The sequence below is a fragment of the Triplophysa rosa genome, linkage group LG18 (genome assembly GCF_024868665.1).
Source record: "Triplophysa rosa linkage group LG18, Trosa_1v2, whole genome shotgun sequence".
NCBI lineage: Eukaryota > Metazoa > Chordata > Actinopteri > Cypriniformes > Nemacheilidae > Triplophysa > Triplophysa rosa.
Genome location: NC_079907.1, coordinates 17,815,878 through 17,830,803, shown reverse-complemented (window position 1 = coordinate 17,830,803; position 14,926 = coordinate 17,815,878). Strand labels below are relative to the sequence as shown.

General features: G+C 36.3%; 1 protein-coding gene across 1 annotated transcript in view; it reads left to right on the top strand.

Annotated features, from left to right (window-relative positions):
* Window positions 1-877: 877 nt before the first annotated feature.
* The window catches only part of LOC130569351 (phosphatidylethanolamine N-methyltransferase-like), a 52,519-nt gene continuing 38,470 nt past the window's right edge, over window positions 878-14,926 (top strand). The window contains exons 1-2 of the mRNA XM_057358945.1: window positions 878-1,101; window positions 4,987-5,094. Coding sequence (XP_057214928.1) covers window positions 1,024-1,101; window positions 4,987-5,094 — 186 coding nt within the window. The 5' untranslated portion in view covers window positions 878-1,023. The remainder of the gene's footprint in view (window positions 1,102-4,986; window positions 5,095-14,926) is intronic.

Below are 14,926 nucleotides of genomic sequence, written 5' to 3'. Positions count from 1 at the left end.
TCATTTTTAGGGCAAAAAAAAGAAGAAATTGTCCACACCTGCTTACATAACACCTGCTTATAATGACAAACAAAACTAGTATCAGCAGATTTGGCAGTTTTTTAACATGAAAATTCTCCACAGATTTCAAATGTGTTCTGAATGACTGTTTTTTATACAATCAGAGTTATTATAGTTTTGATTTTAGTTTTATTAATATTTTCATTTAGCTTTATTTTTTAGATTTTTTTAGTTTTTGTGTTAATTTTAGTAAAAGTTTTAGCAATTTTGGTATATGCTTTTGTCATTTTATAATTTATTGGTTTATTTTTAATGTTGCTATACTTTATTTGGGTTCAATGAACAGGAACTAAAATAACCTGGGATACAATCATTTAAACACTTCAAAAACTGAACTTTGGAAGGTCTGCTCAGCTTTAAAAATTAACCATGATTTAGCTAGCCAAGTATTAGTAGCCTAACTTGGTTGTTTGTTTTATGTAAAAACATAATAACACATTTTCAATAACATTTAACCATGTTATTTTGTTAAACTATAGTCATACAAATGGTATAAAGACTGGTTACTATACTTAGCCTACTATAAAACATTGGTTCATTTTCCTAAGGAAAAACATTTTGTTCATTTTGACTCAACTAATCGTAGTTCCAAAATAGCTTCGGTTAAACTGTTTAAATCATTAGATAACGGTGTCTGGCAAAAACATTAAGTCTGTGAAAACATTAAGACGATATACGGATTGATACAGAAAAAGTTTCTTGCGAGCCCTGTGTGCTGGCCAAGTGGCCACTGAGGCAGAAGCAGCAAATGAGGTGTTTTTCTTTAACCCGTAGAAACTCAATTTCCCATAGTTCCTTGCTGCGTAACTAGGTCAAAGGTAAACTGTCATGTCCGCTGTTACCTTTGGCATGCAGAAAATGCCTTACTCATTACAGTAGTAAAGGTGATTATAGTCGTTTAAACAGTATGCTGTTGACATATTGTTGAAATGGATTACAGTGTCTCTAACATATAATCATTTTATGAGCGGCGAGTCGTTGTTCGATAGAAATCCCGTACTGGATTGCTGTGGAGGCTTGAATAACGTGGATTACAGTCAGGTCAGGTACAATCTGTGCAGCTCTCCCTTCATAAGACTTTCAGACAGCCACAGAGCTGTTGCTTACCTCTCTCTTCAAATGCATGTGTGTATGTGTGGGTTCGTTTGAAACAATAGCGAGGCAGTGCTCACAATCTTGAAGTGTCACCCGGTGCGGTTCAATTTATACACTCCCATTAGAATAATTGTGCACGTGAGCGCCAGTTGTGCACGTGCTGTCATAGACGGATGTCTGATAACGTTAATTGTCAGTTTGCCTACTGATAAAATTAGTTTATGTAAACAAGGTTTGCACAGAACATTTGCTAAGCACTCTTATTAAAACGTTAACACAGGATGCACGAAAATTAAGTAAAAAATAGGTGAATTTGTACAATTATTGTAATGCATATTTTATAGAAGGAACGTGTAATTTGTTGAGCATACATTCAGAATTACTGTAAACATGCAAAATACCACTCTCACCACAATAACCGTAGGTACATCTGGCATTAGAAAATGTAAAGAAATGGGAGTAAAATAACATAAAGATACATTTTGAGTTTTACTAGTGAGAAACTTAGTTGACTGTTTTTGGGACACATACAATAAGGTATATCCTATCCTTATAAAAACATTTGTAAATGAATATGTGCTAGAAAGACCAACTTCAGACAGCTGAATACCAGAGTTTTGTATTATGAAACCTCTTTGTGAACAAAATATAAGTTTTTTTCCACATTTGCTGGAATACACATCCTACTGTGAACATGAGGGCTGTGATGTTGGTTGAGATGTTGGTAATATCTGAGATAAGGGGTCAGACAGCTCAGGGCGATTTTAGTCCTTTGGTTCCTCTACCTACTGTATAAAACAGCTGGCTTTAGACCTTGAGTGTTTGAAAGGCTTCTTTGTTTTGCTTGATTGCGTTAATAAATCAAAATGTGTTGCATAATAGTAAATTCCCAGGGGATAGGCCTGTATGCTAAAAATGTGATGGTACCATTTTGTTATGGCTTGAGTTTTAGTATAATGAAATCATCTGCATAGTTTTGAGGATCTGGTTTTTTTTAATACAGGGATATTAACCTATCCAATGATTGATGTTCATCACCAGCATAGCCCCGAACAAAGCTCTTAATCCTGATTTGTTCCAGTGAGAGTTTCTCTGAAGAAAATCGGCAAATAACAGGTCAAATCACCTTGTCAGTATTATTATTAAGATAAAGATGATAGATCTTATAGGCTGGGACTGACAGGCTTTGAGTTGCTTTCCACTTGTTGTAAATGGATTATCAATAAATACAATACCTTGAGTGCTTGGATGTTCATTTGTAAAATATATGTTTTTTACATTATCCACTACACATAATGTCATCTGCATATAGTTTCCAAATGCATATTTCCTACCACATGACAATACGAGACATTTGGAAAATATGGGCCAAAGGACAGATCTATTAATGGATCCCGCAGTCACATTGTCCACAATAATATCTGTAAGTCTGCACCGTTGATCACTGTTCTTGCAAGAAATATTTTTGTATACTTTAAATACATTTAATAAACCCCTCCCTATTCATATAAATAAATGGGACATGGGCCAAAATAAAAAAATCCTGTTTCCCAAAGGATTTTGAAAGACATGTGGCACTGATGACATCACAAACGAATGAGCATATTTATGACGTCATCACACTGTTTGCGATTGGACTTAACATCTGTTTCTCTTTTACTCGTTGATCTGTCACATTATACCACATTTTAATACAACTGAATGCCATTCTCACATATTTTCTTTTCTGTTGTCAGAAATGAAACGATTATAAAATAATGACTGAACGCGACCCAATAACCCAGTCACTTTAACTGCTGCTAAAATCCTGATTTATAAACTCGACATCGTTTGACAAAATCACCATACATCTACATTGAAGATCGGATATATGCTGTGATTTTGGCTTTGTCACTATTTTGTCTCGGAATGCACGGCCTTTACTGCTGTTGCTCTTTCTCCTCAATGTGCTGCTGCATTATGAGCACTTCTTTGATTTTAAATGCAAGTGATAGTTTTATTATGCATCGGGTATAGTGCAGACAATTCGTCACAAATCCAGAAATATGTGAGAATATGCTGTTAACTCATTGGTCAAGGGCTCGGGCTCATGCACACACACCGAGCTCATGCGAGAGCATGAGAACATGGGAGAGAGGACGCGCACTCGCCACTCACAAATTTTGTATCGATCGATACAAAGTAAATGCAGGGCCAGTATTGCCGATACCGATACCAACACTTTTTACTTTTAGAAGCATTCACTTGGGGAAGGGGAATCGTGTAAAATCTATTCGTGGCGGACTACCACAATTCCAACGCTGGCCGCCACGAATAAATCAGTGTATGGGAAACTCGCAGGCAAAAATCACAATTAAACAGCATATTTCCCATCAATAATTAAACATGACATGAACTGTATTAGGGCTGCAGCTATCGATTATTTTAGTAATCGAGTATTCTACTGATTTTCCATCGATTAATCGGGTATTTGGATAATAAGTACTTTTTCTTTATTAAAGAGCAATACTAAATATACAAGAGAAAATAAGACAGGTCTCTTAAAATGAACAACTAATTTGTTTCCTTTTTAGAAAAATTTACATATTTATTGCTGAAATTGCATACATTAATGTCATTCCATTGCCATATTACATTCAAAATGCAATATAGGCCTAATACAAATGTATAAATAAGAAACGTTAATAAAAATAGAAAGAATAATTTCAAAGGTAAACAACTAACTTCAGCTTATGCATGATGCATTTAGTTTATCTAAATTAGTTTGAGTTTTTTTTTTACTATTAAATAGTAATATATTTGTCCACATAAACATACAGAGTTAACCAGACTTTTATTTTGGCAGGTCATACATAGGAAGACGCTTATTTTTTAGTGCGTTAGCTTCACTCAGTAAAATGTTCTGAAATAAACTCTCAGAGCAACTCTGGAGATGAAGTTCATGTGTTCATGTTCTCATAAAGTGCAGTTCATTCACTCAGACATGCAGAACAGCCAGATGGCATGTGTAGATAACATGATTCGGCATCCACTAGTCCGAATCTAGTTTTATGGACTTTTCCGGAAAGCAGTTCATCATTTCAATAAGCTATCAGTTATTTATCAGCATGAGAAATAAGTGTGAGCGTGTGAACAGACTAAAATGCGTGTGTTGAGAGCCCTGTAACATGAATAGAGTTTAGCACGCTGTGCGGTAGTAGTAACGGTCCATGGTGAAACGCAGTGCTCTGTGTGTACTGTAGTTAAATGGATTAAACGAGGCTTCGAGGCAAAAAAAATTGCCTCGATAATTTTTTGTATTAAAATTACTCGAGGAATCGTTTCAGACCTAAACCGTATCCTAACTTTGGTTTGCTAAGCTAAAAATCACCTTTTTCGAGGTCACCTCATCTACTGCACCTGCACACAGGCTGGCAAGTGCCTCACGAGAGCCCCACCCCAGAGAATCGTCAGTCTTTACTGATTGACGATTGGCTCGTTTTTCTGGAAGGCAGAACTTTCTTCGTTAGAGAGGCCATATTGAGCGTTGCATTCCTCATTGCAACGGCAGTGGCGCATCTTGTTAATAAGATCTTTGAGAGGAAGCATAGACCAAGACAGGTCCTCTATCTTTTTACAGTTTATGAACAACCAATGGCCTTCTTCAGTTTTTTTGTTGTGTGTTGTGTTTTCATTCAAACCGTTTGATTTCCAAAGTGGTGAAAAAATTATACGCATCACCTTAAAGTAGATCAGCCATCTTGTGTATTTCATCAAAACTGCCATATATACAGCAGATGAAGCATTAAGTATGCTAAAAATTATGATACTTTTTTCCTGTTCTCTCTTTAGATAGACATGTCTGCGCTGGCAGTCCTGACGGGGTTAATAGACGTGACAGAGCCCAAGTTTTGTGTAGCTGTCATTGCTATTATTTTCAACCCATACTTCTGGAATGTGGTAAGTGACTAAAGCTGTGTCTCTTAAGTTTTGTTTGTTTCTTTTTAGAAGATATACCAAAGGTTATGTGAGCGGGGCATTCTTACATATTCATACACACTACACTGATTTAGATTTCTCCCCTGCTTACCTCAATTGTACATAATTTGCAATCTGTGTGGAGTAGAAAAGCAAAGGTCTGTTAGACAAAGGATGTTTTGTAAATGTAATATTGGTTTTTAGTGGATTTGCATCTGAAAATCTCTCTTTTGTAACATTTTATTATTCTTATGTTGGTATGGTATATTCTTTTTCATCGTGTTCATAGCATTATTCCATGTGTCCAAGACCTGAATGTCATAAGCAGGCCCAGGGCTTGACATTAAGCATTGTCAAGTGGTTGTCCTGCAGACAAGTACATTTGTCATTCACGTGTCCGATTATAAAATATTACTTGTCCAAAGATATAAAATCATATTTCATTTGAAGTGTCAATATAATTGTTTTGGATCCTTATAATTTGGTAAAGTTTGCTTATAAGTGTTTTACCTAGTGTCTGCTGCAGCCACCTAAACTGTGAATGCTATAGAACAAAGGCCAGCATTAATTATTAGTGTCAAAATGACCAAATTAAGGGCTGGTGCCACCAACTGAATAACTTGGTAGCATCTTTGCCACCTCTCTCAAATGTTAGTCTAGAGCCCTGCTATACGTAATCTGCAATTTCATGTTTTAAACAGAAATGGTAATAGAGAGACGGATTGTATCTTAAATCCAAACCCATAGTTTGCCAGTTTGAATTGAATCTTTATTTATTTTCTTTGACTTCTTTTATCACGGCACTGTTTTTGTAAAATAATTGTATTACTAGTGAATATGAGTCATATCTCTTGCTGGGCAAGGCTGTAGTATGGATAATACAGATCTGTTTGGCATTGTATGCTCAGGAACATTGTGGGACTTGCCTAATCTTTCAGCTCCTTATTAGTCACACTCTCTGGGTGGCTTCTTTTTCCTTTTCCCAGGTGCCTCGGATTAAGGCTCAGGTTAGCTTCCTGTTGTTGTTTTCTAAGAAAGTAAGAATGTGTGCCAGGATTAAATTATTGGCTGCTTTTCTTCATTATTTGGTCCAAGTCATAATTAAAAAACACTTTTGTAAGTAACATTTTTGATTTGTAATAAAATAAATATTTGAAATTGCGTGACAATACTGTATGGCATTCACACAGAATCCAAAACAAATGCAAACATCTGTATGTAACTGATATGAGATGAACTGATTGCTTTTTCATACACACTAACACACACCAAATCTGAGTTGACCAGACATAGACCTTTTACCAGAGAACAACCAACATAATGTCTGGTTGTGCTTGTTTTTGTATTAATTTCATTTTTCTTGCTTTTATGTTGTAATGTAGGTGCACACCATTAGGAGTGTGTAGACCTTTTAAAGTATGTATAGTTATTTTGTTCAGGTTACAGCTTTGATGTGCTCTCAAGCTGACATTAGGGTTCCTTTTAAAAAATGACTGTGGGTAAAACAAATTCAATGCTTTTTTGGAGGTAATGGGGATAAGGGCCTATCAGAACATTTAGCAGGCCACATAAGAGCTACTTTTCCCTGGCTGTGATAATAAAAAAGAAAATCAAGCCATTTTATGGAGAAGGTGAAGCTGACGTCACGCCCTATGTTACATGTTGCAGTGGCGCTGCCATCTTGGGAGGATCATACTCCACTATTATTGTTTTGATGTGTACCGTTACTTGTTTTGTTTGATATATGGAGAAATAAATAGAAAGTGAAAGAACCAGGGGCTTTTCCTGAACGATTCTGTGTAATGCTGTTGCAGTTTTTAAACACAGCAAGACCGACCAACCATAGTTATATTTCCCAATTAAACAAGAATAACAAAACACTGCATTGAACGCACTAGCAGCGATCTCCCCAAGATGGCAAAACATTCAACAATTATGCATTTAGTATAATTATAGTTATGGGGAAATCATATACACTTTAGAGTAGATTTCGATATTTCTGAGAAAAATGGGAGTAGCAGAACCCACTGCCATGATGGTGGGGTGTTGTGAGTGGTTGCTTAGGTGTTGCTGGGTTGTTTGTTTGCTTATTCGATGGCTCAGATCCAAAGAGCCCACCCTTTATTCTTTAATATTCTGGTACCTAAAAATATTACTTGGGTCCCTTCTTTAAAGCAAGTCAATGGAACGTTTGTAAACATGTTTTATCAACCAGCAGGCAAAATCACTAGTCTGATCTTTAAGTAAAGCCACACCTTTCGTCAACAAGCTGCATGAAGTAAAATTTATTTCTGTGGCACAGAGAGTACGAGACGTTGTTCTGCTCATTTAAATTTAAGCTGTTACTTCACTCTCTGTACAAGTTACCTGCTGCAGGTGCTATGGCACATGTCATTGAAAAGTACAGAAATGTACCAGGTGCTGTACCCTGTGGGATAATACAGTTAAGGTTCAATGTTCACCTATATAATGTTTTCTTTCCCATAGAGCTCATCTTATTATAGCATGTGTGAAAAAACATGGAGGTGAGGAATCATTTTCCTACGGCGCTGTAAAGGAACATGGTGTTTCTCTGTGTTCTCTGAGGGAGAAGAAAGGCTGTGATCGAGATGTCCTCTCCTTTAACATGACCTTTTATTTAACACAGATCCTGCCTGAGCTTAGCAGTCGCTCATAGAAGCCATTCTGTTCAGCACGTTGGGATATATACACCAGTAGAGAACCCTCAGGGCCTCTAAACTATCGTTAAAAAGTCTATTTAAAAACTTAAAAATATTATTTTCAATAAAAGTCTACTGATTTTCCCTATTAGATATTTATATTTGACTTCCTGGATCGATGCAGTCTCTATCCACGTGAGATTTCCAAGTCTCACGAGAGTAATTCAAGATCACGGAGCAGTCGCAGTTCTGCGATGTCATATGCTATCTGCGCAGCCTGCGCATGGTGAAAGAAGTCAAATGTGTGCTTATGTCAGGTGCCTTCTGTTAGCATTCTGCTGGCTGACAGTACAGTAAATCAATGGGAGAGATTAATTTTGAGTGACAGTAAAACTGACCAATCATATCATCTTTCTAAATGGGCGGGCTTTGTTTTTTGCTAACTTTCCGCCATCTGGGGGTTGTTCACCAGCAATCCCGTAAAGCGGAAGAAGCACTCGAAGCAGGTTCGCCATCCGCCGAACTTAAAAAAAAAAGAAGAATTTTGTTATCAAGTCTCGGAAAAAAAGAGAAAAGCTGATAAACGTTGTTCAAAATAACAGGGAAAAAATCAAATTGTAAGTTATTTATGATTTATTACGCCGCCGTGCCTCGATTCATTTTGGTTGCTGATGTGAGCTTAATTTGAGATGAGTGATTTTGACTGGTCAGTCTTGAATGTAACATATTGTACATATTTGCTGTTATTCTGCATAACAGTGACATTTTATCAGACAAATGATAAATTTACTACGGTCAGTTCCATACGTTTAGTTCACTGTAACATTACCAGTTTAATTTTAAGATGTATCATAATCACAGTTTATTTGCTGGTGAATCTCTGTTTACTGTCTGCTAGTGTAGGTTTTCTTTGCTGAGATGAGGTGTCGCTTTTTGATGTTGGGTTGCGCGTGCGCAGAGGGCCAAGACTCAAACGTCACGGTTAGCTACTGATATACACTAACTATAGATACAAGGGCATAGTCTGTCTGTTACGGTTATTATATCATTTCCTGAGTCCTGATTAAGAGCATTTTATCTGATAATGATTACTGTGAAATGAACATTACGATAACATGTTGCTTTTTTAATAGAGAAATGTACAAACTTTTAAATGAACACTGTGAAAAATGAAAAAAAAACTGTGTCATTCAAACCCTCTTACTGCTTAATTTGTTTTCCATTTTACATACAGTATATGGCACATCAATCACGGGATTATTTTCTGAAGTAGGGCTAGGTGATGTATCCTGCCATTCTTATGCTCTCAGTTTCTCAATGATTTACGGTTAAATGCCGCCACATCCGAAAGCCAGAGGGCGCTCTTGCGCAGAAACTCCGAATATGAGAAATAGAAGAAGAACAATTAGTTCCAGGAAATGCCAGTGGTCATATTCTATGCTGTTCTTCAAACCTTTTCAGGTATTTTCATGATAATAAAGTATACTTATAGTGATGATGTTTGACAAGTGTTGCTTTTTCAAATGTACGTTATAAACGACTCAATCTCGTAGTGATTTTAGATCGATCAGTACTTCCTACTGACCAAAGAGCCGTAGTTCACGGAAGAGCTGTGCATAAAACATCGAATCGATTTCAGAATCGACCTAGACACATAATTAGCGTGAATCGCGATATATATCGTCCAGCCCTATCTGAAGAATGTTTTTGTATTGACATTTTTACCCTTAAAACCTATATGCTTTGTACTTCTAAATGTTGACTAAATTATAGCAATTTTTATCATTTGCAGTCTCTCTCTTTCTCGCCAGAAGATGAACCAATATTGCTGATGACTCATAGAATTAGTATTCAAAAGTTTGTCCAATAAAATGCTGTGTAGAATGATAATGTCCCTGTTTGGACTTCCGCTTTCATACCAGCCTCACTCTGACGTTAAATAGTCTCAGATCTGCACCAAAATATCTTGTGTGAAAGGCACTAAAAATACACCTCCTCTTGCATTGTTTCTAGTAGTAACGTCTTTGTACAGTTTAAGCATCGCACATGGCATCTTTTTTTATGATTTGGTAACTTCAGTTTCACACAACTACTGTGCCAGAAATGTCCGGCAGCACATTTTTTTAAGGTTTAGATCATTTCAAAGGGTTTTTTGTGGTCATTCAATTTCAATTTCCTAATTCAATGATTTAATATTCTTATCCCCCTTACAGAAAAGACACATGAATTTCACACGTGATCACGTGTTTAACATGTGCAAAATCATATGTGAAATGTGTGTTTTTGGAACATTTTTGTGTGAGTTCCATGTGAATTTCCATGTGAAACCCATGGGACCATATGTAAAAACCCATGGAATGACATGTGCAACATGTGGTGACATGTGAAGAACATGTGATCACATGTGGAGACATGTCGCACATGTTATCCCGTGGGTTTTTACATGTTATCCCATGGATTTTACATATGGTCCCATGGGTTTCACATGGGAATTCACATGGAATTCACATGATGTTCCAAAAACACACATTTCGCACGTGTTTTTGCACATGTAAAACACGTACACATGTGATCACATGTGAAACACGGAAAATTTGTGTGCCTTTTATGAGATTCATTCATTTATTCAAAAGCCCTTTTTGTTTTTGGGTCAGATAAATATTGCTCTGGTTAAATTGTACATTGCTTGATATAATAGATACCAATTGCAAAGAGTTGGCTTGTTAAGCTTTATTTTACCTTAAAACTTATATTTTACCTTTTAAAAGGTACTGTACTGTGTTTTCAGCTAATCAAAACGCGGACTTTAACAGTCATGTCAACCAGCCCTAACAAGGCAAATAATTGACAGGTAGAGGGTGTGCATGATTGGTTGAGTTTAAGGTTCAAGGTTTTTTGTAGTTTTATTTATTTTTTGCTGTACAGAGTGTATTGTAGGGCTGTCAAAAATAATCGATTTTACGATGCATCGCGATGCAGATGTGAACGATTACTGCATCGATGCATACAAACATATAGGCCTAATCGATAATTAAACCATGCAATTAAACATCATATGTGCCAGTGGTTACTGTTTTATTGTAAATAGAAATTGTTGTTGTTATGTCTTATCTTATATGAAAACTCTGCTTTTGACAATAGCATATAATTACATCTTTTTGACTGTAGTTTAGCACGACCAGCGCTTGCGCGTCTCTCTCTCTTTACTGTAAATAAAGCACATTTTCAAGTATTTTTGAACTTGGACCACAGTTTAAAGTTGTTTAAGATGTAAAGCGCTCGTTCGTCATGTTAAAGACACCATACTGCATCTAAAAGCGTCTACTTGCATTATCAAAGAAGCGTGAGCCACTAAAGCGTATATTTGGGGCTTTGACAAGAAAGAGCCACAACAGTTACAGCTTGTCTACACTGCATGCGGGCAGCGAGACGTGACAAAAGACTATGTAGGACTACTGTCCCCACTGGATGCGGTGTGACAAACTCCTTGTTCTTAATGGTTTCTGTTGTCTTTTGTCGTGTCGCACAGCGCCGCTCGCGTGTGATGTAGACAGAGTGTTAAAGTGTTAAGGAAACTTCATGATGCAATGCATCGCGATGCATCGGGATATCGAATCGAATCGTTGACATAATAATATATAATGGAATCGAATCGTGAGACCAGTGCCGATGCGCATCCCTAGTGTATTGCTGTCACAGTGACATTTCCCGGGAAATTTATTGCAGTGATATCTGTCAGGCTGTAGGAACATTTATGCGTTGTATTTCAAAAATGCTTGCCTTCTTGAGTATTTATTTTTTCTCACAAATTATGGCAAGCCAGTGGCTTAAAATATTGCCAGACGTGATCTAATTAGTTCTGTTTACCACCGCTCAGTATCTTTAACTCTCTGAGCCTAGGTACAGGTAATTGTAATTTATTTCAGGCTTTTTGAATGACATCAGCTCAGTAGAATTGGAGATGTTGCTTTTAGTTACATTTTCTTCCTAACTGTTGCCTAAAACAACATTATTAAAGCTACTTCATGCACATGATTTTGGAAAAGGCGTTGCAGACATTGCATTTGTCAATAATTACATCATTTTGAACCTAAAATAATTATACAGTGCCTTGCAAAAGTATTCATCCCCCTTCATTTTATTCACATTTTGTTATGTTGCTGCCTTATCTTAAACTACTTAATGTAAGGGATAATGTACAGGCAGCCAGTTGTTACCACAGAAATAAGCCCCGACAGTGTGATCAGGGTCCGCGAAGCGGAGGGTCTTGTATCACACTGAAGTGGCTTATTTCGCGATAACAGCCGGCTGCTTGTACATTATCCCGCTTATTACACGGCTACTTGCCACATGAGAAAAAAACTGGACATAAAATGTGAATTTGAAATATTTTATTAGCTCATTTTTACCGAATGCAGACCTTCCGCGAGGAAAAGCCATTTGGTTTCGGTTTTAAAGTAAGAAACGATGTTCAAACGTCAGTAACAGACAAATTGGTTTAATCATTTGTAAATATAATGTCATATATGTTATTAAAAGACATATTTATAATTCATTTTTGTGTAATATTAAACTGTCCCTCTCAAAATGATTTGCAGCATCTGGGTTACATGGTGTTATTAGTTTTGAGAGGTTGCAACCCTTGGAATGTCGCGACTGGCCAATCAGAATCAAGCATTCAAATGAGCCATGTAATAATGCAAAAGAAGAACTTCCCTTCACTAAGTTCAAGTCCGAAATAATTCTTATTAAGAAAAATGTCTTAAACGTAAACCCGACGTACAGCAATGATGTCGCGTGTGCCCAATTTTATAGGAGTCGTCGCAGATACATTGAAAAAAAGACATCTGTGCAAATTGGGAAAGTGCGTACATGGCATTCCTGATCGACGGAGACACAAATATCGGCACAAAGGAATGCATCATTGTGTACGGTCATATCTTGCGGAGAGGAAGACCGGTGTGTGACCCCCTGCTATTTTTGGGTCACAATTAAATGATTTGTATACGTGTATATATTTATTATTTATGTATATTAACATTCATATGAAATTGTGTTTATAGTAATGAGAGATAGTGTTACTGTAAGAATGTAGAGCTGCATCTTTTAAGTTCTTGGTGGCAGTTGAGAGCTTGAGTTACCGTGACAACTGTGGTGCCTCTTCAGACAACACAAAGGACCGCTTGACTAACAGCAAACTCTTGTCTCTCTTACTTTTTTTATTGAAAAAGTTTACTCTGAATACAGTTCCTCCCTTTGACCGTGACCTGTAACAGGTGAATATATTGATTGGACACATTGAGGTCGAGCATGCCCATGCCCAAGGTCAGCCATGTCATGTCATGTAGCCTATGTCAATAATATGCCTACCAGTTCTATTACTGCATTAACCATATGTAATATTCTTATAATTGAAAATGAAAAAAAATTGATTGCATTATAAGCTATTGGTCTTGGAAGTAAATGGTATTATCGTTTTTATTTGTTTAATTAGGAATTTATGCTGCCTCAAAGAAAGCATTTGCTGCTCTTGCACTGAAAAAAATTTGGAGTGAAGTTTACTTGAAAAAAGCTAGGAAACGTTTTTCACTCAGGAAATGTTAGTAAATTGATCAGGACTGTCCAAGTAAAGGCTAAACCCATGTATAAGTAGTTTTTACTAGAAATTCCCAAGTACGGGGTCAAGTAAATTTTACTCATCCTTTGTTTGTACATTTTATTTAAGTAATGCTTCTAAATATACTTAATATTTCTTAACAAGAGTCCTAGTTATCTTTTCCTCAGTAGTCTTTACTTGTTTGTTTTTTGTAAATATTACTTGAAATCATATATGAGGTATTAATATGTGTTAAGTAAAATGTATCTGAAACGCCAAAAACGCTGACAGGTATTTCACAAAAATACTTTTATTCAATGTTTGAATTCAAATATTTAACAGCTTATTTAAAAAACAGAGAAACAAATAAAAAAGGTAATCAAATAAATCAATTCAGATCATTAAACCACCTTCACATTTCCTCTGGCATCAGTTAAAAATGTTTTATTGGTGAGAATGGCGAGTCCAATACCTGTGGAACAGATGAACATGGATGTTAATGCCACAATTAGATTATTTGTCATTAATAATTCAAATGAACTTATTGACCTTAATGCATTGAACATAGGCTAACGTTATACCAATTTTTAAATGTTAGAACAAATTAGTTCAAGATCCACCATTCTATCTGTAACAACAACGCCAGTTCAGCGCTAGCTAAGGCAGAGTTAGCTAAGGGTAAGTTAACACTCACATACAGCAGGCTACTGCAAGTTTATCAATATCATATTGGTTATATACGGAGCATAAACTTGATTTAACTTGATGAATATGCATTAACGTTACATGGTTAAGTTATTTGTCTAAGTTACGTAATGTTAGACATACCAGACTTGGCACTACGTTTAGCAAACTGAACACTGTCAACATATTAATAGCTTAACTTAGCATCACGTTAATTCTATTATCCATGTGCATAATAAAAAACAACCGCGTTTGCAAACGTTGTCCAGAAATGTTAGCAATACCGAGACTCAATAACAAGAACTCAAACTCAAACAAACCAGCAAAAATAAAGTTTATTAATGCTGCAAACGTTACTACATGAATTAAAAAGAAAACATTTAATGACTTACCATAATTTAATCCCCTCAGGCACTGAAAAAAATGTTTCAATGCGCAAGCTTTCCTCAGGCTCTTCGCGCCAGTTGTAATGTCCGAAGTGCGCACGCGCAGCTATTATATGGCTGTGTGGAGTATATTTTACTTGCGTTCATCAGTTTTATACATCGCTTAATTTAATGACAAAACACCAAGTAAATATTACTTGGCATTTTCATTTAAATTTACTTATGTATTAGAGCACAAACAATTACAAAGGAACCTCAAGTAACACATTGAATTAAACGCGACATTTTAAAGTAGAAAGACAAAATACAACTTGCTTGTAAAACATACTCGAGTAATGTTAGCTTTATTTACAAACTCAAAAAATCATTTTTTACAGTGTGGGGACCAGTGCAGTAACTGGCTGGAGAATATCATTGCTCTGGGTGCTGATGGTGCTGCTGTTAATTTGGGCACCAAAGGGGGTGTCATAGCCCTTCTGCACCAGAGG